We start from the raw sequence: 27,227 nt of genomic DNA on the forward strand, positions 1-27,227 counted from the left end.
TCAACACACATTTTATAATCAGCTTACTAATTTCCACAAAAATCTGGTAGGATCTGAATTAGGATTGGGGGGATGGATTGCCATTTTTATATTATTGAGCCTCCCAATTTTTGAACTTAGTGTGTACTTCCATGTATTTTTATATTTTCACTTTCTTTCAATAATTTTTTTTTAGTTTCTTTGGTGGGGAGGGCAGGAGTAGAAATGTCATACGCCATCAGGGCTTCTTTTTAGGTGTTAATATAGTTTGATGGTAAATCGTATCATTAATTTTTTTTGTGGCTGGCATATAGAAATTCAGTTGATTATATATGTTGACTTTCTTTTCATCAAACTTGTGTATCTAGTTATTTTTGTCAAGTCCCAAAAATTGCATGTGAAGAATTATAGAGATTAATTCTGGTTTTACGTCAGAGATGTAGAGAGCTAAAAAGAGAATTATTCCCACCCTTACAATAAGAAAGTGCTGGACAAACTGCAAACTAATGTACATTCTTGACTCCTTAAGACACCTTCTGTCACAGGACAAAAATGTAATCTAAAATTTAGGAGAGTCAAGATCCTACATGGTAAAACAAGATCAGAGCACTTGCGGCAGATGCCTCTAGATGCCATATAATCCAGTAACAAGAGTCAGCTGGAATCTATATATATATAAAAGCCTAATATACTAAGTGTCCAACCAATCGTTCTACTGTTCAGTTGACTGCTCAACCAGTCACTATGATGTGCACTGACCATCAGAGGACAGATGCTCCGACCAGTAGGTTAGCTTGCTACTGGGGTCTGGCTGATCAGGACTGGGCGAGACAGGCCGGACATGCCCTGGAGCCCTCCCATGGTCCCTCTCCAGCTGGCCAGCCCCTATTGGCCCGATCAGGACTGGGCAAGACTGCCCTGATTGCCAGCCAGGCTGAGGGACCCCACCATGCACAAATTTGTGCACCAGGCCTCTAGTATTATAATAAATGACTAAAGGTTGAATGTAGGCTAGTGAAGCCCCTGGAGTTTTGCACCTTTTTGCAGGGTTTTTCTGTGAGACCCTCATCAGGAGCTCACAAAGAAAGATTGGAAAAAATCCTATGGAAATTTTCCTCACAGGAATGGCTGGATGATGGGAACTAGAAATTGCTGTTTAAACTCTGCCCAAACCCATCTATTCTATCTCCCTTATTGAACAAAAAACTTAATCTGCAGGGACAATGGAAACAAAAACATTGATGTGAGCCCATCAACACTGGGGGAAGAAAACAAGAAGAAAAAATTTACCCCAATCGATTCTGACTCAGCACTAAATCTGAAAGAAGGGCAAGAACACTAGTCGAGGCCCATAAGAAGCAAGTTGACAATGTCTGACTAAAACTGAAACAATGAGAAGACCAGAGAACTTTGACTTCCTTATCCCCACTCCCATCACCACTCTAAAAAGTGTTAAGTAAAAATAAGAATGGAATACAGCTACAAAAGCTGCAAAAGACAGATTCCTCCTGGGGAGCAGTTCAAAGGAAGGACTCAAAACAAAGCAGAGACATGAAGCCAAGTGGAGAGCAGATATTGAGAAAAACACTCTGGCAAACAGTCCACACAAGGTCACTGGAGAAAGCTGAAGCCTGTGGTGCACTAAGGTTAGCTATAGCAACAATAAAATTCAAAACCAACTCAACTCCAGACAAAATTAACATAAATACCCAACATTACTAAGGGCCTATCAGAAGAAAAGGCAGGCTTATCTTTTTTTTTTTTTTTTTTAATTGCTCCTTTGACATCCTTTTATTGTAGTCATTAATGATAAAATTAATGATTTATTCTTCAGGAAAGGGGCTATGGTGAGATTTACCCTTTGCTCATCTCTTTGAGATGAGATAAGATGAGATGACAGGAAGTTTAAATGTTTATCTTTTGTAAGTGGGTTTCTTCTGACAGGATTTACAGGCAATTCTTTTTTTTATGTGATTGTCCTGGCATCATTCATTGAAGTGCTTTGCCCCAAGATCATGAGAGAAGATGTTCTAAGTCCCCAGAAGAACTGACCACTGTGTCTGAGGGTCACACTCATGGTCCTTCCAGGGCCTTTGTCCGTCTTTTTCTTTTTTTAGATTTCTTTATTGATTAAGGTATTACATATGTGTCCTTATCCCACCATAACCCCCCAGACCTTCCCAACTCATGCCCTCACCCCCCTGTTGTCAGTGTCCGTTAGTTAGGCTTATATGCATGCATACAAGTCCTTTGGTTGATCTTTCCCCCTTACCCCCACCCTCCCCTACCTTCCCTCTGGGGTTTGACAGTCTGATCGATGCTTCTCTGTCTCTGGATCTGTTTTTATTAATTAGTTTATGTTGTTCATTATATTCCATAAATGATTGAGATCATGTGATATTTATCTTTCTCTAGCTGGATTACTTCGCTTAGCATAATGCTCTCCAGATCCATCCATGCTGCTGCAAATGGTAAGAATTCCTTCTTTTTTACAGCAGCATAGTATTCCATTATGTAGATGTATCAAAGTTTTTTAATCCACTCATCTACTGATGGGCACTTAGGCTGTTTCCAAATCTTAGCTATGGTGAATTGTGCTGCTATGAACATAGGGGTGCATATATCCTTTCTGATTGGTGTTTCTAGTTTCTTGGGATATATTCCTAGAAGTGGGATCACTGGGTCAAATGGGAGTTCCATTTTTAATTTTTTGAGGAAACTCCATACTGTTCTCCACAGTGACTGCACCAGTCGAGGCAGGCTTATCTTTAAGGATAAAACATATTTACCTCAGTATCTATTATGTATAAAACACATCTGACTTTGACAAAAAATAATTGTGAAATTGTCTTAGTCTGCTCAGGCTACCATAACAAAATGCCATAGACTAGGTGGCTTAAACAGCATAAATTTATTCCCACAGTTCTGGAGGCTGCGAAGTCCAAGATCAGGGTGCCAGAATGGTTGGGTTCTGATGCGAGCTCTCTACCTAACTTTCAGATGGCTGTCTTCTCATGTCTCCATACAATAAGAGAGAGAGAAATAAAGTTCACTGATGTCTCTTCTCAGATGAGCACTAATCCCATTATAATGGCCTCATCCTTATGACCTTATCTAAGCCTAATTACCTCCCAAGGGCTCCATCTCCAAATAGGGCCTCAACATATGATGGGGGGAGGGGCACACAGACAAAATGGCAAGAAAAATAAAAATCTGAAGAGACAAAGTAATAATCAGAACCATACAAAAATATGACACAGTTGTTGAAACTATATTACAAGGAATTTAAAATAATTATAATTAAGATGTTAAAGGATCTAATGGAAAAGTTAGACAGCATGTAGAATCAGACAGATAGCAGAGAAATGTCAACTACATGAAAGAATCAAATAGAAATGCTAAAAGAAACATATTCACTAACAAAGATGAAAAATGCCTTAAAGAGGGCCATCAGTAGACTTGACACAGCAAAAGAAAAACTGATGGAACTTGAAAATAAGTCAATAGAAATTCTATAAAGTGGTAAGGAAGAGAAAAAAATAAAATGTGGAAGAAACAGAACAGAGCAACCAAAAGCTGAAGGAAAATACCAAATGGTAAAATACACATGCAATTGGAGTAGAGAGAGAGAGAATATGAGACAAGAAAAAACATTTGAAGAGATAATAGCTAAGAATTTTCCTCAAATCACAGACCTAAGGAGCTCAAAAAACACCATGAAGGATAAATACCAAAACCAAAACCCAGTCCTTGGCATATCAAATTTGTATTAGTTTGCTAGGGCTACCACAACAAAGTTCCATAGACTGGGAGGCTAAAACAACAGAAATGTATATTTCACAGTTCTGAAGGCTGCAAGTTAAAGATCAAGGTGCTTGACAGGATTGGTTTTCTCTGGACCACCTCCTCTTGGCTTGCAGATGGCTGTCCTCTTGCTGTCTCTTCACATGGTCATCCTTCTGTCCATGGATGTCATCCATAGTGTCTCTTTTCTTACTAGAGGCCTGGTGCATGAATTTGTGCACCAGTGGGATCCCTCAGCCTGGCCTGTAGAATTGGGCCAAAACCAGCTCTCTGATATCCCCTGATGGGTCCTGGATTTGAGAGTGTGCAGGCCAGGCCAAGGGACCCCACCGGTGCACGATCGGGGCTGGGAGGGACGTGGGAGGTTGGCCGGCCAGGGAGGGACTGTGGGAGGGCTCCAGCGCATGTCCGGCCTGTCTTGCTCAGTCCTGATTGGCTGGACCTCAGCAGCAAGCTAACCTACCAGTCAGAGTGTCACAGTGACTGGTCGACTGGTCAACTGTCTGTCCCCTGGTGGTCAGTGTACATCATAGCGAGTGGTTGAACGGCCTTAGCATATCATTGGCATATTACACTTTGATTGGTTGAATGGATGACTGGACACTTAGCATATTAGGCTTTTATTATATAGGATAAGGATACCAGTCATAATGGATTAGGGGCAACCTTTAACAGTCTCATTTTAATTTAATCACCCTTTTAAAGGCTATCTCTCCAAATAAGTCACATTTGGGGGTACTTGGGATTAGGACTTCAACATATGAGCTTTGGGGAGACATAATTCAATTTATATCAATATTCAAACTGCTAAAAACAAAAAAAGAAAAACTTAAAAATACACACAGAAAAAACTTACCTACAGAAGGACAAGGATAGAAATTATAGCAGACTTCCTACCCCCCAGAAACTGAGCCAGTAAGAAGACAATGTACTGACATATTTAAAGTGCTGAAAGGAAGAAAACTGTTAACCCAAATTCTTTGCTCAGCAAAAATACTTTTCATAAATGATAGAGAAATGCTTTTGCAGACAAATATTTATGAAATTCACTGCCAGTATACATAGTTTGCAAGAAGTATAAAAAAACAAAAGAAAACAAAAGTTCACAAACTTTAGGCATGGTACTTATGTGAGGTGATGGAGATGTTAATTAACACTGTTGTAATTATTTTGCAATATATATGTATCCTATATAATAAAAGGATGATATGAAAATTGACCAAACAGTGGAACGACCGGTCGCTATGACATGCACTGACCACCAGGGGGCAGACACTCAACACAGGAGCTGCCCCCTGGTGGTTAGTGCGCTCCCACAGGCTGAGCGCTGCTCAGCCAGAAGCTGGGCTCCTGACTGGTGAGTGCAGCGGCGGTGGCGGGAGCCTCTCCCACCTCCATAGCAGCGATAAGGATGTCTGACTGCTGGCTTAGGCCCACTCCCCAGCAGTCAGGACATCCTCCAACGGCCCCTGGACTGCAAGAAGGTACAGGCTAGGCTGAAGGATGCCCCCTCTCCCGAGTGCGCAAATTTCGTGCACTGGGACTCTAGTATCAAATAATCACATTGTACACTTTAAACTTAAGCAATGTTGTATGTCAATTATATCTCCATAAATCTGGGGGGGGGGGAACTTTAGGCACAAAGAATATGAAATAGATCAGAAAATTGGATATACACAAAAATTTTAATGGAATAATGGAGTAAATGAAATGGAATAAATGAAAGTAAAATCTATTTTTTCTTTAGATTTAAATGTGCTAAAGGATAACTGTTTATCCAAAGCAAAGTAATAATAATGTGTTGTCTTATATATAGCTTGTGTAAAAGTAAAATAGATGATGAAAATAGCACAATTGTAAAATTTACTGATAAGTTCTAAAAATACTTAATGGAGGATTTATTTTTAAATAAAAAAATTACTCCAGAATGTAAGTAGAAAGAATAGTAACTATGACTTTAGAAGATTTTGAAAAAAAAGAAATAAAAAGAGATAGCCTTAATAGATACAAAAATATATTTGTTGTGGACTAAATTGTGTACCCCCAAATTCATATGTTTCTTTGGTAATACATTTATATCGACTTTACATTTAACTGGAATCTTATCTGGGTAGAGAATATTCTACCTCAAAACTTTATAGAGTCCTGGCCAGGTGGGTCAGTTCACAGGTTTGATTCCCAGTCAGGGTGCATATCTAGGTTGCAGGTTCTATGCCTGGTCAGGGCAAATACAGGAGGCAACCAATCTATGTTTCTCTCTCTCTCTCAAATTAATAAAAGCATATCCTCGGGTGAGGATTTAAAAAAAAAACCTCCATAGATATTGTTTCATGTTTTTCTGATATTTAGGGTTGAGTAAGAGGCCAAGCTTATCTTTCTCTGTAGTCATCCCCAGTTTTAAATTTTGTTTTTAGCCCTTTTTGTCTTTGGAATTTAAAATTTCCACAATAATTATCTAAATAAAAATTTATCTTCATAAATGTTTTGACAACCCCTTTGAGTCCCATAATAGTGCCCTTTTGAGTTCATATGTGAAGATTTCTTTTTTTCTGGTAATAGTCTCTACTTCATGACTTTTATGTTTCCCTTACATGTACATCTCTTAATTTTAGGATACTGCTTTTTCTTAAATATTCCTCTATTTCAGGAATCTTCTATTTGACCATTTTTATCTTTGGCTATAGTCGAAATGAAATAATAAAAAGCAGTAGCTTTTGGTGCCATGCTGGGTTGTGCAACTCTCAGAGGAGGGACACCCCCTTGCCCTCAAAGGTCATTAAAATCCTCCATCAGCTCAGTGGTGGTAATCAGCAGGGGGAAAGCTGCTCACTCCCAATCCAGAAGCATAATAGATCACATTTATTGTCTTACCAAAATCTATAGAATTTTCTTTGATTCTATTTTATAGATGAAGATATTTTTCCCCTCCTCTCTTTAATTATTTTATTTTCTAGGTTTTTTAGGGAAATTCAAGCGTGGGGGGGGGGGGATTAGTCTGCCTCTCTCCATGTTGTATCTGGAATTCAAGCCACTAATTATTTTTTAAACGTGTATTTAGACAAGGTTAATGAATTCACATGCAAGGAAAGGGTTAAATTCCACAGTTGTCAGCAAAATCTGACAAAACAGAAAAGAGGAACAGCTTTTATTAAAGAAAGTTACAGGGTGTACAGTCATTGAGAAAGTCATTGAGAAGGAAGGCTTTCACAGGAGTAGAACGGATTGCTCCTCCTTCCACTGTAACGCACACGAGCACACACAGAACACACAGACGGACAAGTGGGGTCATTCCCAGACGTTAGCCCAACGGGGAACACAGCAGCCAAGATGGATCTCAGATGGTAAGTGATTCTTATTCTTATTCTTATTTTCTTATGATTTTTGAAAGGCAATTTTTAATTAAGTGACTTCAGCGGCAGGCTGAGGTTAAGGTGCTGTTTTCTTTTTTTCCTGCCCAAGATGCTAATATGCATTAAGAATGGTCTATGTGCCCATGGTCGGCAAACTGCTGCTCGCGAGCAACATGTGGCTCTTTGGCCCCTTGAGTGTGGCTCTTCCTAAGCCTTAGGAGTACCCTAATTAAGTTAATAACAATGTACCTATATAGTTTAAGTTTAAAAAATTTGGCTCTCAAAAGAAATTTCAATCGTTGTACTGTTGATATTTGGTTCTATTGACTAAAGAGTTTGCCGACCACTGGATGCTATGAAACATTAGCTAAAGTCCCAAAGCCATTCTTCCCTTCTTGGAGTATCCACTCTAGGTTGATTCCAGAGTTCCAAGGCGGGGAAGCTTTTTAGACATTTTCTGTCAAAGACATTTGACTGCCACTTGAAGGAGGGAATTATTGAGCTGCTGAAATTGTTATTGCTTGATGTTGTTTTTTAAGTGGTTAATTTTGTAAATTTGTTTTTCAAATATTTCAACGTTGCAGTTGTTGATGTCAAGAATCATGAAATTTTAAAATGTCTGCATAAACATGACTAATAGTAAATTTTGTGTATACCAACGTCGGTTTGGCAGGGAGCTGGGTTAATGCGATAGAGAAGGTAGAAAGGGACAGGCTAAGGAAAAGGAAGAGGAAGATGAAGTATAAAAAGAAAATACAGAACCCAGATAATGAGTCACAAATAAACCATGGGAGATTCTGAGTGGGGTGAGGTGATGGAAAAAAGCAGAGTAATTCAATTAGCTACTAGGCATTGAACATGCTTGGTGTGCTGTGTACTTTACTGTCATCTCACTGAATTTTAATCTTTGCCATGACTCTCAGGAAAATGCTATCATCACTGTTTCATGAGTGAGATAACTGGCTGAAAAGGCTAAAGCTCACACTGCTCATAAGGGTCAGGGCTAAAATCTTTCTTGCCGGTTGGTTGTTCACCACAGGGTTTCTCCATGCCCTGGCAGTCCCCTATGGCTGTGACTTACTGGAAGGGGTCACACCTCCCTTCTCTTGGATCGTGGCAGCTGGGGTCAGTTGTTATTTACTACTGGTCTTTGAAAATCTAAGACCAGTAGTAAATAATCTACCCAGTGCTTACTGGTTTGGAAAACGGCTTTGCTCCTTTTTCTTCAGAAGATTAGAATTTGATTTCCAAGTAAAGATTACTTTTCCCTCCAGTGGAATTTTGAAATGTTACACATGTGTGAAAAATATTTTCAGAATTTATAATTTTTGTGGAGCCACAGAAATGGTACCACTTAATTATGTTAATACTGCTTGTAGATGTCTATAGAACCACAGGCCACTGTCTAGATTCTCCTTGTTTCAAAGTGCTTGAAAATTGATTATGAGCAGGAAATTTTAGAATATAAATGACCAATAAATAATGTTTAGTCTTATCTGAAATAAAAGAAATACAAATTAAAACAGTGAAATACTATTTTTCTTTTATCAAAGTGGCATGCTTCTCAGGAGGGAGGAACATTTTATGTCCTTATTACCAGACGATGGTAATATCTTTCTGGACAATAATCTGTTGATTCATATCAAAAGCCCTTAAAGTGTGTATTTCCTTTAGCCAAGCAGTTTAACTTTTAGGACTTTGTTGTAAGGACATAATCATAAATGTCTGTAAAGTTTTAGGACATGAATATTTTTCTTGCCATTGTTTCTATTAGGGAAAGTCTTGGAAATAAGTGTGTGAACATAGGTAAGTGGTTAATTAAGGAGTATCCATATATACCATACAATCATTAAAAATTCTATTGTAGAACAATTTTTGATATGTTTAGTTTAAGAACAAAAAAATCAGAATGTTTATTACATACATGATACCTGTATACACACAACATTAATCAGAAATATAGATAATTTTGATTTTCTACTTTGTGTTTTTAAACTTGGATTATATGTGCATGCAGAAAAATAAATTTAAATATCTAAGAAAAAGAAACCAATAACTCAGAATTTGTAAAATTTCATTGTTAGGGCTTTGGCCCTTTGTACTTATTTTTTTTTTTTTGTATCTTGACTCCTCCTCAAATATACCAACTTTACTCATAATTCACTAGATCCTAATAGGCTTGTTTTCATAGGATGTTCTATGTAGAAGACATTAGAGCCCTCATTTTCTTATTTTATGGATTTGATGGCATGGCTCTAGAGAGTGAGCTGCATGTTGGGAGAAAGAATAGTGTAGTGGTTAAGTGGCTAAACTTTGGAACATGAGTACTAGGGTTTGAATTCTAGCTTCTCCCACTTTCTAGCTATATGACTTTGGACAAGTTGCTTAATAATTGTAATCCTCAGTTTTTTATGTTTATTACAGGCATAGTTGTGACTTGTTATAAGGTGGTTATGAGATTTTAATGTGATAATCCATGTAAAGTGCTTAGGACCTTGTTCTGATAATTACTCAGTAATTATTATTAGTTGTTTTTACTACTATTACTGTTAGAATTTAGAAATAGAGAAAAAGTGATTTGTCTAAGATTATACAACTATTGATGGCAATATGATGGCAATAGGAAGGTTTTCTGATGACAATAGGAAGGTTTTTTCAAGCAGGTGGTTAATACCCTCTGAGCCCGTCAGGACAGCCCCAGGCTCGGCTGCAAGGGAAGCTGACCTGAAACAGGCAGAGCCTAAGTACAAGGCCAACCACTTCAAGGGAATGACTGATCACAATGGGAAACCAAATGCTGGAGAGGAGGGTGCAGCTAAGGAAGCTAAGAACGAGGTTAGGCACAGAAATAAATCCTGGAGCAAAGAGCTAGTGCAGGAAGGAAGAGATAACTCAGATACTTTTATAGACCTTCAGCTGTGGACTTCATGGGAAAGGGTGTCACGTTGGTTTAAAAATCCAAGGTATGGGTGAATAGACAAATAGGGTACATGATGGAATTGCAAGTATAGCTACGAGAAGATGCCTTACAGATAGTAATAAAAGAGGATGAGGTAGAAACTGGGAGGGACAGGACAAGGAGCCTTGAGAGCCCAGGCATCCAGTCATGATTATCCTAAAGTCATAGCCTAAGTTTGAGCGGTCATACATAAATAAGCAGAGATAATGATAAAGTTTGCTTTAAAAATTCCTCTGGCAGCAGAACGCAGAATTGATTTGAGGTGACAAGGAAATCATTCAGAAAACTATTGTAATAATTCAAGGACGGGTGTTAGGGACATGAAATCAGGGTACTTATGGTGGGACCAGAGAGGTGAGGATGCATTTAAAAGATATTTAAGAACTACAGTTGACAGGATTTTGGTTTTGACAGATGTGGAGCTTGGAAGAAGAAATCTAAATACATGGTGGCATTCTTCCCCCCAAAATAGGGGATCTATAGGAAGTGGATTGGGTTTGGGCAGGGGAAAAGAGAGGGCAGAAGTTGAGTCCGTTTTTTAAAATACTGAATTTGAGATTGTGTGGAGCAGGTGCATGGTGATGTGAAAGTAGACAAGTGGATATACAGGCAAAACTCAAGAAAGGGATATGGGCTGGAGTAGACATTAAGAGTCTTTAGCATAAGTACAGCTGATAGTTGAAATTCCTGTTGTGGGTGAGATCACTAGCGAGAGATGGTAAAGTGAGAAGAAGCCAAGGATGGAACCTGTAAAACTTTGAAATTTAAGGAGGTAGGATGAAGAGTCCAAAATAAATTCCAAGGAGGGACCATAGATTGGAGCAAAGCAGGAGAGAGATGCAAGAAAGAGGAGGATGTGTCCATGGAAAGACAAAACTTATTTACCAAACTTCTACATTGAGCACATGAGGTACAATACGAAAAGTGACTCTAGCAACTCAGTTTTAAGGTTGAATTGTGTTCCCTCAAAATTCATATGTTGAAGTCTTAACCATCAGTACCTCAGGATGTGATCATGTTTGGAGATAATCAAGTTAAAATGAGGTCATCAGGGTAGGCCCTAATCCAAAATGACTGGTGGTTTACAAAGAAGAAATTTGGATGCAGAAACACAGATAGAGAGAAGATGGTGTGAACAGACATGGAGAAGAGGGCCATCTACAAGCCAATGAAAGATCCCTCCTTGGAACAGATCCCCCCCCCCCCCCCCCCCCCCCACAGTCCTTGGGAGGAATCAGCACTCCCAACATCTTTATTTTGGAACTCTGACTTCTAGAACTATGAGACAATACGTTTTTGTGGTTTAAGCTACTCAGTTATGGAACTTTGTTACTACATCCTGTCAACATAAAATGTCTAAACCTGTAGAGAATTTTTATAAGAGTTTATTTGATCCAAACTGATGACAATTGCTGGGAAACAAGATCTCAAATGCTCCGAAGAGTGACAGTTTTGCAGTTTCTTTTATGCATTTGGAATTAAGAAGGGAATATAGGAAAGATTACATGAAGGTGAAAGAAAGCAAGGCAGGGATTGAATGACAGGATAGTTAACAAGATTATGTGCTCTCTTGAAAGTAACTACGCTTCTGAGGGGTCTGCAAAAGAAGCATTTCAATGGTGTATTAACCTAGATGCACAAAAACAATGGACAGGACTTGGTCAAGGCAAAGATAAACCTTTGAGTTAAGAAGTTATAAGCCTAGGACCTGCCCAGTTAGGAATTATTTTTTTTTATCACATCACTCTGTGAGGTTACTCTCAGATTTATTACAGTGCCCCTTTTCATCCACTATTCCTAATAAATGAATACATTTGGTAAATGCTTCCTGCACACCTCCTACTGGGGATGTGCCCGCAACCAAGGTACATGCCCTTGACCGGAATCGAACCTGGGACCTTTCAGTCCGCAGGCCGACGCTCTATCCACTGAGTCAAACCAATTAGGGCAGCCCCCCTTACCCCCAGCACAAATTTCGTGCACCGGGCCACTAGTACCTTAATAAGAGTGCATACTGCCAGAGAAAGAAACTGAATACATGTCTCAGATGTGGGAGGGGGAGTGTCTAAAACCATTAGGTTACCTAAGTGAAGAGGAGAAAAATGTTTCACAAAGCAGAGAGTAGTCACAGGATCAAATTCTGCAGAAAGGTGAAGTAGGAGAATGACTGAAAATGTCAATTCTGAGGCCTTCAGTGACCTTTGTAGAATACTCCCAGTTAAGTAGGAGCAGACCTCAGAGAGCTGAGAACGTGGAGACAGCAAATAGACTACTGCTGAAAAAATTCGGTGATGAAAGGGGACCTCTTCACTGGACCAAACTTGCCTCTACTGTTCATAAAGAGCCACAGGGAAACAACTTGAGTTGAGTCAGCCGAACCTGGAGTATCCTCTAACTTAACAGCTAAACATGGGAGAGAAAAGTCAATACTTCTTATTCCACTCAAAACTGGTTTGGGAAGGATTTCAGGAAGAAAACGATTTTCGTAGTTGTCATTTTCCACTTTGGGATTTTGGTACAAACACAGATTCCACTCTGTTTTGTTAAGCCATAGAAAGTTGTTATTCAAGGCTTCTCAAAGATGAAACCCATGGTGAATTTGGTGATGAAAAGAAGAAAACAAGTTTGAGTGAAATTTTGGGGATCACCTATCATTTATTTCAATAAGCAGGGGGAAAAAAAAACCCATAGACTTGGAATGGAGAAGTATTAAAGCACTTTCTTAGAAAGCTTTGAACTCAAATGAGTCTTAAATTTTCTTTCCGTAGTCTCAGGGATTTGATTGCCAAATAACCCAATGTCACAGTTCTATATTAGGGAATCAAATTAATCAGATTTTACTAAAAAAAATCTAATAAAAGACCGAATAATAATAAAAAGAATGAAGTAAACCAGTCACTACCAACCAGAAATTTCCATGGAGCAAAACCTTAAGTAAATACCCAAAAGATAAACCTAGATCATCATGCCCATCTTACAAATATTTTCAACCAACTAAAGAATAAATCTTTATCAAGAACCTGATAGTTCTAAGGCTTTGTGAAGAAATAGCCAACATGTAGTTTTAATAGTCTAACTGGGAATATAAAACAATTATAAAATGACAAAAATGCCCTACCTGGTTTGGCTCAGTGGATAGAGTGTCAGCCTACAGACAGAAGGGTCCCAGTTTTGATTCCAGTCAAAGGTCACATGCTTGGGTTGTGGGCTTGATCCCCAGTGGGGGTCATGTAGGAGGCAGCCGATCAATGATTCTCTCTAATCATTGATGTTTCTATTTCTCTTTCCCTCTCTGAAATTAATAAAAATATATTTTAAAAAATAAAATAAAATGACAAAAGCAATCCAGTGCAGTTAATAACTGTGATTAAAAAATATAAATATAAATGACAAAAATATTCATTCTCATTAGATATTAAAGAAACACCAAGACAAACACCAATTAGATATTTTCATTTATCAAATTAAATAGTAAACAAACAAATGAATGATCCAATTAAAAAAGACTAAAGATATAAAAAGACACTTCCCCAAAGAGGATATGTAAGTACAGGTGACAAGTAAGTACATGAAAGGATGTTCAATGTCATTAGCCATTATGGAAATTAAAATTAAAACCACAGTGAGCTATCACTGCACACCTATCAGAATGGCTAGAATCTATCTATATATATATACTATTAAAAACCTAAGTGACTGTCTGACTGCTCAACCTGTAGCTATGATGTGCACTGACCACCAGGGGGCAGATGCTCAATGCACAGGCATGGAAACATGGAACAGACTGATGAATCTCAGAGGGAAGGGGGGAGGGCAGAAAGAGATTAACCAAAGATCTTATATGCATACTAGAGGCCTGGTGCATGGATTCATGAACCAGTGGGGTCCCTTGGCCTTGTCTGCAGGGATTGGGCCAAAACTGGCAGTCTGACATCCCCCAAGGGGTCCCAGATTGTGAGAGGGTGCAGGCCAGGCCGAGGGACCCCACCAGTACATGAATCCATGCACTGGGCCTCTAGTAAAAAATAAGAAAATAAACCCGTCGTAAGTTGAGAAGCATCTGTACAAGCAAACACCCATTCTGGCCACTGCCTATTTCTCTATGTGCTAGTGTTTTCAGTTCATTCAGCACCTTTGTTCCAGGCACTGTGCCACACATTAGAAGTACACCAAAGATAAGTAAATATGATTTCTCTCCTCAAGGAGCTCAGCTTAGTGGTAAATATAGCAACTGTGATGATTTTTTTATGACAGTGAAGTGTGTGAGGTTCCCGGGGAGCACAAAGGTAGCTGTTCCATTTGTCTGTAAGCAGCATTGTGTCTTGAGTAAGTGTCTGTGATTAAAAAAATAAATATAAATGACAAAGTTTTGAGTCAATGCCAGAGTTTTGAGTCAGTCAGGCTGGTGTCAAATAATAGGTAGTTTTATGTTACTAGTGGTATCACCTTGGGGAAGCTACCCAGCTCCCTGAATGTTAGTGCCCCCATCTGTAAAATGTGGCTATGAGTACTTACCAGTGTCATGAGGTTTATATGAATTTATTTTTTTTTTTTTTTTTTTTTTTTATTTTCCTCTTAAAGTATTACAAAGGGTATTACATAAGTATCCTTTTTCCCCCCCCGCCCTTGACAAACCACTACCCTCCCTTACCCCCCAGTGTCTTATGTCCATTAGTTATGCTTATATGCATGCATACAAGTCCTTCGGTTGATCTCTTACTCCCCTCCCTCCTGCCCCCCAACTCTCTCTGGCCTTCCCACTGCAGTTTGACAATCAGTTTGAGGCAGCTCTGCCTCTGTATCTATTATTGTTCAAAAGTTTGTAATGGTCTTTATTATCCATGAATGAGTGAGATCATGTGGTATTTTTCCTTCATTGACTGGCTTGTTTCACTTAGCATAATGCTCTCCAGTTCCATCCATGATGTTGCAAATGGTAGGAGTTCCTTCTTTTTAACAGCAGCATAGTATTCCATCGTGTAGATGTACCACAGTTTTCTAATCCATTCATCTACTGATGGGCACTTAGGCTGTTTCCAGATCTTAGCTATGGTGAATTGTGCTGCTATGAACATCTGGGTGCATATATCCTTTCTGATAGGTGTTTCTGGTTTCTTGGGATATATTCCTAGTAGTGGGATCACAGGGTCAAATGGGAGTTCCATTTCCAATTTTTTGAGGAACCTCCATACTGCCTTCCATAGTGGCTGCACCAGTCTGCATTCCCACCAGCAGTGCACAAGTGTTCCTTTTTCTCCACATCCTCTCCAGCACTTGTCGTTTGTTGATTTGTTGATGATGGCCATTCTGACAGGTGTGAGATGGTACCTCATTGTTGTTTTGATTTGCATCTCTCGGATGATTAGTGACTTTGAGCATGTTTTCATATGTCTCTTGGCTTTCTGAATGTCCTCTTTTGAAAGGTGTCTATTTAGATCCTTTGCCCATTTTTTGATTGGATTGTTTATCTTCTTTTTGTTAAGTTGTATGAGTTCCCTATAAATTTTGGAGATTAAGCCCTTATCAGATATGACGTTGGCAAATATGTTTTCCCACGAGGTGGGTTTTCTTGTTGTTTTGTTGATGGTTTCTTTTGCTGTGCAGAAGCTTTTTATTTTGATGTAGTCCCATTTGTTCAGTTTCTCTTTAGTTTCAACTGCCCTAGGAGCTGTATCAGTGAAGAAATTGTTTTGGCATATGTCTGAGATTTTGTTGCCTTTGTATTCTTCTAGAATTTTTATGGTTTCCTGTCGTACATTTAAGTCCTTTATCCATTTTGAGTTTATTCTTGTGTATGGTGTAAGTTGGTGGTCTAGTTTCATTTTCTTGCATATGTCTGTCCAATTTTCCCAACACCATTTATTGAAGAGACTATCTTGGCTCCATTGTATGTTCATGCCTCCTTTGTCAAAAATTAATTGAGCATATTGGTTCGGGCTAATTTCTGGACTCTCTATTCTATTCCACTGATCTATATGTCTGTTCTTGTGCCAGTACCAGGCAGTTTTGAGAACAGTGGCTTTGTAATACAGCTTGATATCTGGCATTGAGATCCCACCTACTTTGTTCTTTCTCAGGATCGTTGCAGCTATTCGGGGTCTTTTTTTATTCCAGATGAATTTTTGGAGAGTTCGTTCTAGATCTTTGAAGAAGGCCATTGGTATTTTAATGGGAAGTGCGTTGAATGTATAGATTGCTTTGGGTAGTATGGACATTTTAATGATGTTGATTCTACCAATCCAAGAACATGGTATGTTCTTCCATCTGTTTATGTCTTCCTCTATCTCTTTTTTCAACGTCCTGTAGTTTTCTGAGTAGAGGTCTTTAACCTCTTTAGTTAAGTTTATTCCTAGGTATCTTAATTTTTTTGGTGCGATGGTAAATGGGATTGTTTTTCTGATCTCCCTTTCTGAAAGTTCACTGTTGGTGTATAGAAATGCCTCAGATTTCTTGGGGTTAATTTTGTATCCTGCTACATTGCCAAATTCATGTATTAAGTCTAGTAGCTTTTTGATGGAGTCTCTAGGGTTTTGTATGTATAATATCATGTCATCTGCAAATAAGGACAGTTTTACTTCCTCTTTTCCAATTTGGATGCCTTTTATTCCTTCTTCTTGCCTAATTGCAATGGCTAATACTTCCAGTACTATGTTGAACAGGAGTGGTGAGAGTGGGCATCCCTGTCTTGTTCCTGTTCTTAGGGGAAATGGTGTTAGTTTTTGTCCATTGAGTATGATGTTGGCAGTGGGCCTGTCATATATGGCTTTTATTATGTTGAGGTATGATCCTTCTATTCCCACCTTTCTGAGAGTTTTTATCAAAAATGGGTGTTGGATTTTGTCGAATGCTTTTTCTGCATCAATTGATATGACCATGTGGTTTTTTTCTTTCAATTTGTTTATGTGATGTATCACATTTATTGATTTACGGATGTTGTACCATCCTTGCATCTCTGGGATGAATCCTACTTGGTCATGGTGTATGATCCTTCTGATGTACTGCTGGATCCGATTTGCTAAGATTTTGTTGAGGATTTTGGCATCTATGTTCATGAGGGATATTGGCCTGTAATTCTCTTTCATTGTGATGTCTTTACCTGGTTTTGGTATTAGGGTGATGCTGGCTTCATAGAATGAGCTTGGAAGCGTTCCTTCCTCTTGAATTTTTTGTAGTAGTCTGAGGAGGGTAGGTTTTAGTTCTTCCTTGAATGTTTGGTAGAACTCCCCTGTGAAGCCGTCTGGCCCTGGGCTTTTGTTTGCTGGAAGCTTTCTGATGACTGCTTCAATTTCTTCCATAGTTATTGGCCTATTGAGGTTTTTAGATTCTTCCTGATTGAGTTTTGGAATGTTGTATTTTTCTAGGAATTTGTCCATTTCCTCCAGGTTGTCCAGTTTGTTGGAGTAGAGTTGCTCGTAGTATTGTTTAACAATCATTTGTATTTCTGTGGGGTCTGTTGTTATTTCGCCTCTATCATTTCTGATTTGGTTTATTTGGGACCTCTCTCTTTGCTTCTTGGTGAGCCTGGCTAGGGGTTTGTCAATCTTGTTTATCCTTTCAAAGAACCAGCTCTTGGTTTCATTGATTTTCTGTATTGTTTTTTTGGTCTCTATTTCATTGATTTCTGCTCTAATCTTTATTATCTCCTTCCTTCTGCTCACTCTGGGGTTTTCTTGTTGCTCTCTTTCTAATTCTTTGAGTTGTAGAGTTAGATGATTGACTACCATTTTTTCTTGTTTTTTGAGATAGGCCTGTAGAGCTATAAACTTCCCTCTCAGGACTGCTTTCATTGTGTCCCAGAGGTTTTGGATTGTTGTGTTTTCATTGTCATTAGTGTCCAGGATGTTTTTAATTTCTTCTTTGATGTCATCGGTAACCCAATCAATATTTAATAACATGCTATTCAGCTTCCAAGTGTTTGAGTATTTTGGGTTGTTTTTATTGTAGTTTATTTCTAACATTATGCCATCGTGGTCTGCGAAGAAGCTTTTTATGATTTCAATCTTCTTGAATTTGTGGAGACTTTGCTTGTGACCCAATATGTGGTCTATTTTTGAATATGTCCCATGAGCACCTGAGAGGAATGTATATTCCGCAGCTGTGGGGTGAAGTGTTCTGAAGATGTCAATTAAGTCCATCTGATCTAGTGAGTCATTTAGGATTGCTGTTTCTTTGCTGAGTTTTTGTCTAGCGGATTTATCCAGTGATGTCAGTGGTGTATTAAAGTCCCCTACTATGATTGTATTGTTGTCGATCTCTCCCCTGATATCTTCCAGAAGTTTTCTTATGTATGTGGGTGCTCCTGCATTGGGTGCATATATGTTTACCAGGGTTATATCTTCTTGTTGTATTGATCCCTTTAGTATTATGAAGTGGCCTTCCTTATCTCTGGTTATGGCCTTCACTTTGAGATGTACTTTGTCAGATATAAGTATTGCTACCCCAGCTTTCTTTTCCTTTCCATTTGCGTGAAAGATATTTTTCCATCCCTTCACTTTCAGTCTGTGTGAGTCCCTTCTAATGAGGTGGGTCTCTTGTAGACAGCAGATGTATGGGTCATGTTTTTTTATCCATTCAGCCACTCGATGTCTTTTGGTTGGAGCATTTAGTCCATTTACATTTAAAGTTATTATTGAAAGGTATTTGTTTGTAGCCATTTCTTTTTGTGTGTGTGTGTGTGGCTGTTTTCTTTCTGAGCTTGATATTTCTTCTTTTTACACCAGTCCCTTTAGCATTTCTTGCATGGCTGGCTTGGTGGTGATAAACTCCCTTAGCCCTTTTTTGTCTGTGAAGCTTCTTATTTCCCCTTCAATTTTGAATGATAGCCTTGCTGGATAGAGTATTCTTGGATTCAGACCTTTGCTTTGCATCACTTTGTAGATTTCCGTCCATTCTTTTCTGGCCTGATGTGTTTCTGTTGAGAAATCATTTGATAATCTAATGGGAGATCCCTTGTATGTTACTTTCCGTCTCTCTCTTGCAGCCTGTAAGATTCTCTCTTTATCCTGAACATTTGCCATGGTAATTATGATGTGTCTTGGTGTGGGTCTTTTCGGGTTCACCTTGTTTGGGACTCTCTGGGCTTGTGTGACTTTTTTCTTCCCCACCTCAGGGAAGTTTTCTGATATTATTTCTTCGAATAGGTTTTCTAATCCATGTTCATCTTTCTGTTGTTCTGGCACCCCTATTATTCGTATGTTGTTTCGTTTCATGTTGTCCCAAAGCTCCCTTAGGCTCTCCTCCTGTCTTTTAATTTTTTTCTCCATTTGCCGTACAGTTTGAGTGTGTTTTGCTTCCTTGTCTTCTAATTCACTAATTCGGTCCTCCGCTTCTCCCAGTCTACTGTTGATACTTTCAATGGAGTTTTTTATTGAAGCTATGTCACTCTTCATTTCTTCTTGGGACTTACTTAAGTTGTTGATTTTTTCATCTGTTTCTTCTAGCTTCTTGCATAAGTAGTTGAGTTTTTCATCTGTTTCTTCTTGCTTCTTGAACATGTGGTGCATGTACTCTAGGAACCTTATTCTGAATTCTTTTTCCGTCATGTTGCATATCTCTGTCTCACTTAGCTGCTTTTCTGGCGAGTCCTCCTTTTCTTTCCTTTGGGGGTTTCTTTGCCTACCCATGTTTGATCTCGCTGACATATGTAGATGTTGAGGTGTTCAGTGGCTGCTCCCTGGGTGGCAGGGGCTCCTTGGGTTGTGGTTGCTGCTCAGACGGTTGCGGTAGCAGCTGCTTTCCAGTTGGCAGCAGCTCCTCTGGTGGGTGTTGTTCACAGCTGTGTTGGCTCTTCTGGCTGGTGGGGGGAGGCTTCACGTACAGTTGCTGTTCCACAGACAGAGGGTGTGGTGATCAGGAGGCTGTGGTGATCAGGAGGCTGCGGTGATCAGGGGGCTGCTGTTGCTTGGATCTGCTGCGTTGATTTAAAGGCACAAAATACAACAGAGCAAGGCACAACGTACCAGGCACTGAACACAAGTATATTCACAATATTAATAACTCCAAATAAAGGTGACCAACCGAATTAAGAGAATTAGGGGATAAGGGAGAAAGAAGAGAAGAAGATAAAAGAGAGAACAGAAAAGAAAAATAAGAAAAAAACAAACAAAAAAGGAGTGCAAAAATAGAATTGGGAAAAAAGAGGGGGGAAAAAAGAGAGCGAAAAAAGAGAATGAAGTAGAAGTGGGGAAGAGACTCCCCGTATGAGGAGCAAACTCCAATAGAACTGCCACTAATCTCAACAAATTCCAGCAACAGATCCCTGGAGATGAATGCAAACTACAAACCACCAATAATATCCAGAGGGGTAAGGGAAAACAGAAGCACAAAAATAGCTGGGGTGGGGTGGGGGAGGGAAGGGAAAAACCAGCAGAAAAAAAAAAGAAAAAGAAAAAGAAAAAGAAAAACAACCTCACAACCAGTCCTAAAAAAGAAGAAAAAACACAAAACAAAACAAACAAACAAATTTAAAAAAAAAAAAAAAAAAAAAAAAAAAAAAAAAAAGCCCAATATATTCAACAATCAAGAAAACAATAGAAAGATAAGAGAGAAAAAAAAATGGTTGGAAAGTGAAGAAGGATAAAGAATAGGTGTATAAGGATTTAGAGCAGTAGATTGGAAATAGGATATATAAGTAGGGTGGAATTAGACAGGGGGTAAAAAGAGGGAATTGGGAAGGTCTGGAGCAGGAATAGGGTAAGAGAAACAGGACACCAAAAGGGGAAAAGTAAGGAAGAGGGTTTTAGCAAAGAGGTGGAATTGAGATAGGGAAAATTAATGCTAAAGGAACGATGAAAATAGAATGGAGAACACTAATCCCAAAAGAAAATAAAGAGAAAATAAAATGGCACTTTAAAAAATGGTAAAATGGTAGGAGTAATAATACTGGTTAAAAATAAAAATGTGGTAATTGAAAGGGTAAAATCAGGTGATGGAAAAAGAAGAAAAAGAGAAAAAAAAATTGGTTTCTTAGTAAAAAGGTGAAAAAATTAAAAAGAAAAAGAAAAAGAAAAAATTTGCAGTAGTGATGGTCTTTCGGTTCTTCTACTCTTCAGCCTGGTTCGCCTTGGTCCTGCCAGGTATTTAGGAGAGTGTTGCCTGCATTACACTGTTCCTCCGTGTTGTAAATCACAGTCCTGATTTTAAAGCAGGCCGTATTTGTGATCCAGTCTGCCTTAATTTGTATTCCCCTAAGAGTCAGTTTGTGGCTCAACCTCTGGGTGGCAGTGTTTTTGGGTTGGCCTCTGAGGCTATACAGCTTCTCTATCCTTTTTTAATCCTTACCCTGCTCTGTGTTGTTGGTGGGACTGAAAATCCCTCTATAGGCCAGACCCTGGTAACTCCCAGGGACTAATCAGCTTGTTTTAGTCCTTTATCTCATACAGGGTGGAATCTGGGTGTGGCTGTGCTCCTTGCCTGGGGGGCTGGGGGGAGGAATTCCACCCTCTGGAGGAATGGCTGCCCCAGTCCTGGGCCCAGGGGGGTCTCAGCATTCAATTCGCTGCCACCTCCTCCGGCTCCCCCTCTTTCCTCAGCCTCTCCCCAGATTCCCCTCGTCTGCACCTTCACCCTCTCTTCAGCACAGGTGAGTGTCTGTATCCGAACTGTCCTATGAGCAGGGTTCAGTGAAAACAAAGAAACGGACAAACGCCGGCCGGCCGCGGAAACGCTCCTCTTACCGGTCTGGGAAACGCTCCTCTTACCAGCACTGCATGGTCTGGGAAACGCTCCTCTCTTATGGGCACTGCACGGTCTGATCAGTTCCTCAGGATGCCCCCTTTAGTCTCAGTTCTCCGCAATCACAAAATCCAAATCTCAAATCTCCTGGCGCCAGCAAACCCGCGGAACTCCTTACCCTGGTCAGGGTCTGTGTCTGTCCCAAGAGACGCGGCTGTCTGCCATGCGGTCTCCCTCCGACCCTCTGGGCTCAGGTCTGGCAAACTTTCCTGCCCAGATCCCTGGTTTTTAACCTTTCCAGGGGAGGTCTGCCCTTCCAGGCTGCAAGCCGTCTCACCAGCTGAGTAAATTTGCCAATTCGGGGTGGGTGTTATTAGTTTCAGCTGCTTACTCCGTTTGCTCCGGGACAAGACCTGGGACGCGTCTGCCTATATCGCCGCCATCTTGCTTCTCTATCTATATGAATTTATAATAGATGTAAAAGCTTCCACACTAATAAAAGAGAAAGATGCAAATTGACTGTACCTTCATGATTCCCACCAGCCAATCAGGAGTGAGTATGCAAATTAACCCACCAAAGATGGCAGATTAATTTGCATATGCAGGTGCTGAGTGGCCAGGGGCGGGGCGGGATGCTTGCGTTGTCGCCATGGCGACGATGCAGGCATTCTGCACTGCTCCAGCTGCTCCGGGCCTCTGGGCAGCGTGGGAAGGCGGAAAGGCGCCTCTGGGCTGGAGTGAAGGAGGTGCTGGCAACCAGAGGAAGGTAGGGCCATTCTTGCACAAATCTTCGTGCATCGGGCCTCTAGTGTGGAAATAAAATATTTTAGGCTTCACAATCTTTTCTTTAACATCTATTCTTTCTTTTTAACTTTATTTTTCAATTACAATTTACATTCAATATAATTTTTTATTAGTTTCAGGTATACAGCATACTGATTAGATAATCTATACTTTATAAAGTGTTCCCCTGATATTGTTGTACCCAACTGATACCATACATAGTTATTACAATATTGTTACTCTATTCCCTACATTGTATTTTACATCCCCAGTATTCTGTAACTACCAATTTGTAGTTCTTAATTCCTTCATCTTTTTCACCTAGTCCTTCAATTCCTCTCCCCTCTGGCAAACATCAGTCTGTTTTCTGTGTCTATTATCCTGTTTTAGTTTTGTTTGTTCATTTATTTTGTTCTTTAGATTTCAGATATAAGTGAAATCATATAGTACTTGTCTTTCTCTGACTGAGTTATTTCACTTAGCAAAATATCCTCCAGATCCATCCATGCTGTCACAAATTATAAGATTTCATTCTTTTTTTTTTTTTTGGTTGAGTAATATTCCATTGTATATATGAACCACCTTTATATAAATTTGTCTATTGGTAGGCACTTGGGTTGCTTTCATATCTTGGCTATTGTAAATAATGCTGTAATGCATATAGGGGTGCATAGGATCTTTCAAATTAGTGTTTTGGATTTCTTTGAATATATACTTAGAAGTGGAATCACTGGGTCATAAGGCAGTTCCATTTTTAATTTTTTGAGGACCTTCCATACTGTTTTCTATAGTGGTCACACCAATCAGCATTTCCACCAATAGTTCATAAGGGTTCCCTTTTCTCCACATCCTCACCAACACTTCTTATTTGTGGATTCCTATATTTTAGGTTAAGACTCAATTTTCTTTAGCTTTGTCTTTTCTGATTCAGTTCTAGCAAATAGATTTTTACCTATAATCTAGAAGTTGCCATAGTAGAACTCCTAATTATAGACAATGAAGGTGAATAAGGTAAAAGCCACCTAAAATATATTTTATGTAAACGTAGGATGCCAAAAACATTAAAATAAAATCTTGTTCTATAATTTGTAATCATGTGCATATCTTCTGAACTTTAAATAACTTATGCCTATTATGTCTCCTTTTAATTTATAAAGACACTAGAGGCCTGGTGCACAAATTCATGCACGGGTAGGGTCCTTCAGTCTGGCCAGCGATCAGGGTAATCAGGGCCAGTCAGCAGGGGCTGCGGGAGGTTGACCGGCTGCAGGAGGTTGGCTGTGGGAATGCACTGACCACCAGGAGGCAGCTACTGCATTGAGCGTCTGCTCCTTGCAGGCAAGCCTCAGATGGTGGCTGCCCAGCTGCCCAGGGCCGCCTGAGGCTCAGGTAACCAGGGCCAGCCGAGGCTTGCACTGCTGACAATCGCAGCAGCAGAGGTGTGATGAGGCATTGCCTTCCCCTGATCGCTGGTCACCTCCCGACCCTGAGGGCTCCCAGACTGTGAGAGGGGGAAGACCAGGCTGAGGGACCGCCCCCCCCTTCCAGTGCATGAATTTTCATGCACCGGGCCTCTAGTGAAATTATAAAGAAAACTAGAGTCCCAGTGCACAAAATTCATGCACGGGGGTGTGTGTGTCCCTCAGCCCAGCCTGCACCCTCTCCAATCTGGGACCCCTTGAGGGATGTCCAACTGCCACTGGGATTGGGCCTAAAAGGGCAGTCGAACATCCCTCTCACAATTCAGGACTGCTGGTTCCCAACCGCTTGCCTGCCTGCCTGCCTGCCTGATTGCCCCTAACCGCTTCTGCCTGCCAGCCTGATCACCCCCTAACCACTCCCCTGCCAGCTTGATCGATGCCTAACTGCTCCCCTGCCGGCCTGATTGCCTCTAACTGCCCTCCCCTGCTGACCTGGTCACCCCTAACTGCCCTTCCCTGCAGGCCTGGTCCCCCTCAACTGCCCTCCCCTGCAGTCCTGGTCCCCCCAACTGGCCATCTTGTGTCCACATGGGGGTGGCCATCTGTGACCACATGGGGGTGGCCATTTTGTGTGTTGGAGTGATGGTCAATTTGCATATTACCTCTTTATTATATAGGATAATGCATAGAAACAAGAGAGCAAGTGATTATGTCAAAATAGTCATAGTGGTTGCCTCTAAATTGGTAAAATTACAGAAATAAGGTTTTTTTCTTTGCTTGAAATTGTTAAATCTACAGTAAATTCACATTACTCAGCAGAGCAGGATGAAATCAAGTTAAAAACTAATCGAGTGGTGAGGTACAGACTGTGAGTCAGGAGTGGCAAACCTAGAGTGCCTACGGAAACCCTTGCTAATAAGTGAGTGAAGGAGGCTTGTGGTTTATTACACCCTCATGTTGTGTGAATGGTGGAGCCGTGTTACACCAGCAGATGAGCCTCACCTGGAGCATTGCTTCTGCTCACCACTCTGTTGTGCTGTGTGCAGGAGTGAGGTCCAGCACACCTCAGTCTTATTTTTCAAGGGAAGTCAGAAAGGTAGCCTTATAGGTGAAATCTCCTGATTTTTACATACATAGTGCCTCATTGTCCGGATGGGTTGATTTGGCCCAGGCCAGCAGCTTTTACCTCTGACCTGTGTTGTGCAACAGAGGATTAGAGGACAGGGAGAGCATTGTGAATGGAGTGGTTAAGGAATATGTTATATTTCAGGCTGTAGGGAATCAGGGCTAGAAGGGAGGGGGCTGGGACTGTTTGTTTATTGACTTATTCAATAAAGTTTTATTTAATCTTGAGACAATGAAAGTGAATCAGATAGAGATCCTATTTAGAAGCTACTCAGGAAGGAGATTTCCCCCCAGCTAACATTTCTTACCATATGGCAGGCATTTTGGTATACCATTTTACATCGTATATTATTTCATTTAATCCTCACAAGTCCAAGGGGTAGATACTGTTATTGTTCCCCATTTTCCACACGTGGAAACTGAATCTTAGAGGTGTTAAGTGACTTGTCCAGGTCACGTAGCTGGTAGCAGAGCAGGAATTCCAGACCCCCATCTGATTCTATACCAAAGCTCTAGACAAGCATGTTATACATTACGAAGATCAGGGGAGGAATAGATAACTCTCGGTAGCCAGAAAAGTGTGTGGATGAAAAGGTGTGAGGTTGGAGAGAGCTGTGTTGGGTCAGGGTCTGAAACAAGCTCTGGCAGCCAAATGATAGGGAGCCATTGGTCTGGGGCAGAGGGTAAAAACTAAAGGCTGGTAAACCAAAAATAGTACACAGACAGTAGTGGTTAAGAGTGATTTTTTAAGAAGAACTTTATAATTCATTGTCAGTACTTTAAAAATCTGGAGAAGTCACATAAATGTGGATGTCCAGCTCCTCTGGGAAATCAGAATACTTAGCAACACTGGGCCCATGTGCCCTTATAGCAGCAATTTTCAACCTTTCCCATCTCATGGCACACATAAACTGTACTAAAATGCTGCGGCACACCAAAAAAACATATACTTTTTTGCTGATCTGACAAAAAAAAAAGATATAATTTTTATTCACTCACACCAGATGGCTATTGTTGTATTGGTTGTTGTTACTTTTTTTAATTTGACAGTCTAAAGGAAAAGAGGTCAGTGCCCCTGACTAAATAGTCAAATATTGCATGTCCTAAAAATTCTTGCAGCACACCAGTGTGCCTGCCACGGCACACCAATTGGAAATTGTCGCCTTATGGTAACAACTGGTGAATCAGCATGTAGGAAGGAATAACTAAATGGAGCAAGGCAGGTGAGAGTTGGGAGTGCAGAAGCTAAGGGTGTTTGAAAGTCTGAACCCAGAAAGACGCTTTCTGAGGCCGCCAGACCCTAAGGCAGGTCCCATTTATTTTGTTCCCTTTTGAGTGGGTTGGACATGGTCCCAAGATTTTCAGCTGGCGTTGGAAGGAAGTGGATTGGGAGTGGGGGTGCTTGATTGAGGGCTCAGTGGAGAGGTGGAAATTAGAGGGACATGGAGAATTTAGACCACAGGGAATAAAGAAGTTAATGTGACCAATTAGTGGCTCACTCAAGATTCTGGTTCCAAGAGAATTCTCTGAGTTGCTAAGTATTCATGATTGCCAGGAAAACTAGTTAGGAAAAAAGAAAAACAAAAAAATTCAAACCCAGTTTTTAAAATGTCTCTAGTTATATTTTTTGACACATACAGGCAGAGTGATTCCTTTACACGCTATTTAAGTATTGATTTGAGAGTCTCAGTCAGTTCTGGGGACCTTAGGAAAAACTTTCCTTAGATTAAAGGAACTTTGGACAGGTTACTTATTTCTCTAAGCCTCAGTTTCTTCATCTGTTAGAAGGTTTAATAGTTTCAAATTTGCAGATGGTAAAGATTAAGTGAGTGAATGGAGGAATATGAAGTGCATGGCTCATAGGAAGGAATAAATGATTGCTGTGATGAGCAAGGATGGGGCTAGGAACCTTACTTATGTTGTCCCGGAATCTTTACAATGACCATGTGAACGAGGTGTTATTTCCCCCCATCAAACAGTAAAATGAGGAAATTGAGGTTTAGATTGGGTGTAGTAACTTACTCAAGGTCACACAATTAGTAAGCGGCAGAGTGGAGAGGCTTACTCAAAAAGTGCTAAGCCTATGCCCCCCAAAAGTATGCTGCTATCTGTCTGACATTCTAATGATAGTCA

At 40.1% G+C, this 27,227-nt stretch overlaps 1 protein-coding gene across 1 annotated transcript in view; it reads left to right on the plus strand.

Moving 5' to 3' along the window:
• The first annotated feature begins 6,989 nt into the window (after window positions 1–6,989).
• The window catches only part of CD86 (CD86 molecule), a 95,296-nt gene continuing 75,058 nt past the window's right edge, over window positions 6,990–27,227 (plus strand). The window contains exon 1 of the mRNA XM_070406306.1: window positions 6,990–7,124. Coding sequence (XP_070262407.1) covers window positions 7,111–7,124 — 14 coding nt within the window. The 5' untranslated portion in view covers window positions 6,990–7,110. The remainder of the gene's footprint in view (window positions 7,125–27,227) is intronic.

The sequence above is a fragment of the Myotis yumanensis genome, unplaced genomic scaffold, assembly GCF_028538775.1.
Source record: "Myotis yumanensis isolate MYYU_CA2020_CCGP unplaced genomic scaffold, mMyoYum1.0.hap1 SCAF_2, whole genome shotgun sequence".
NCBI classification, from domain to species: Eukaryota; Metazoa; Chordata; class Mammalia; order Chiroptera; family Vespertilionidae; genus Myotis; species Myotis yumanensis.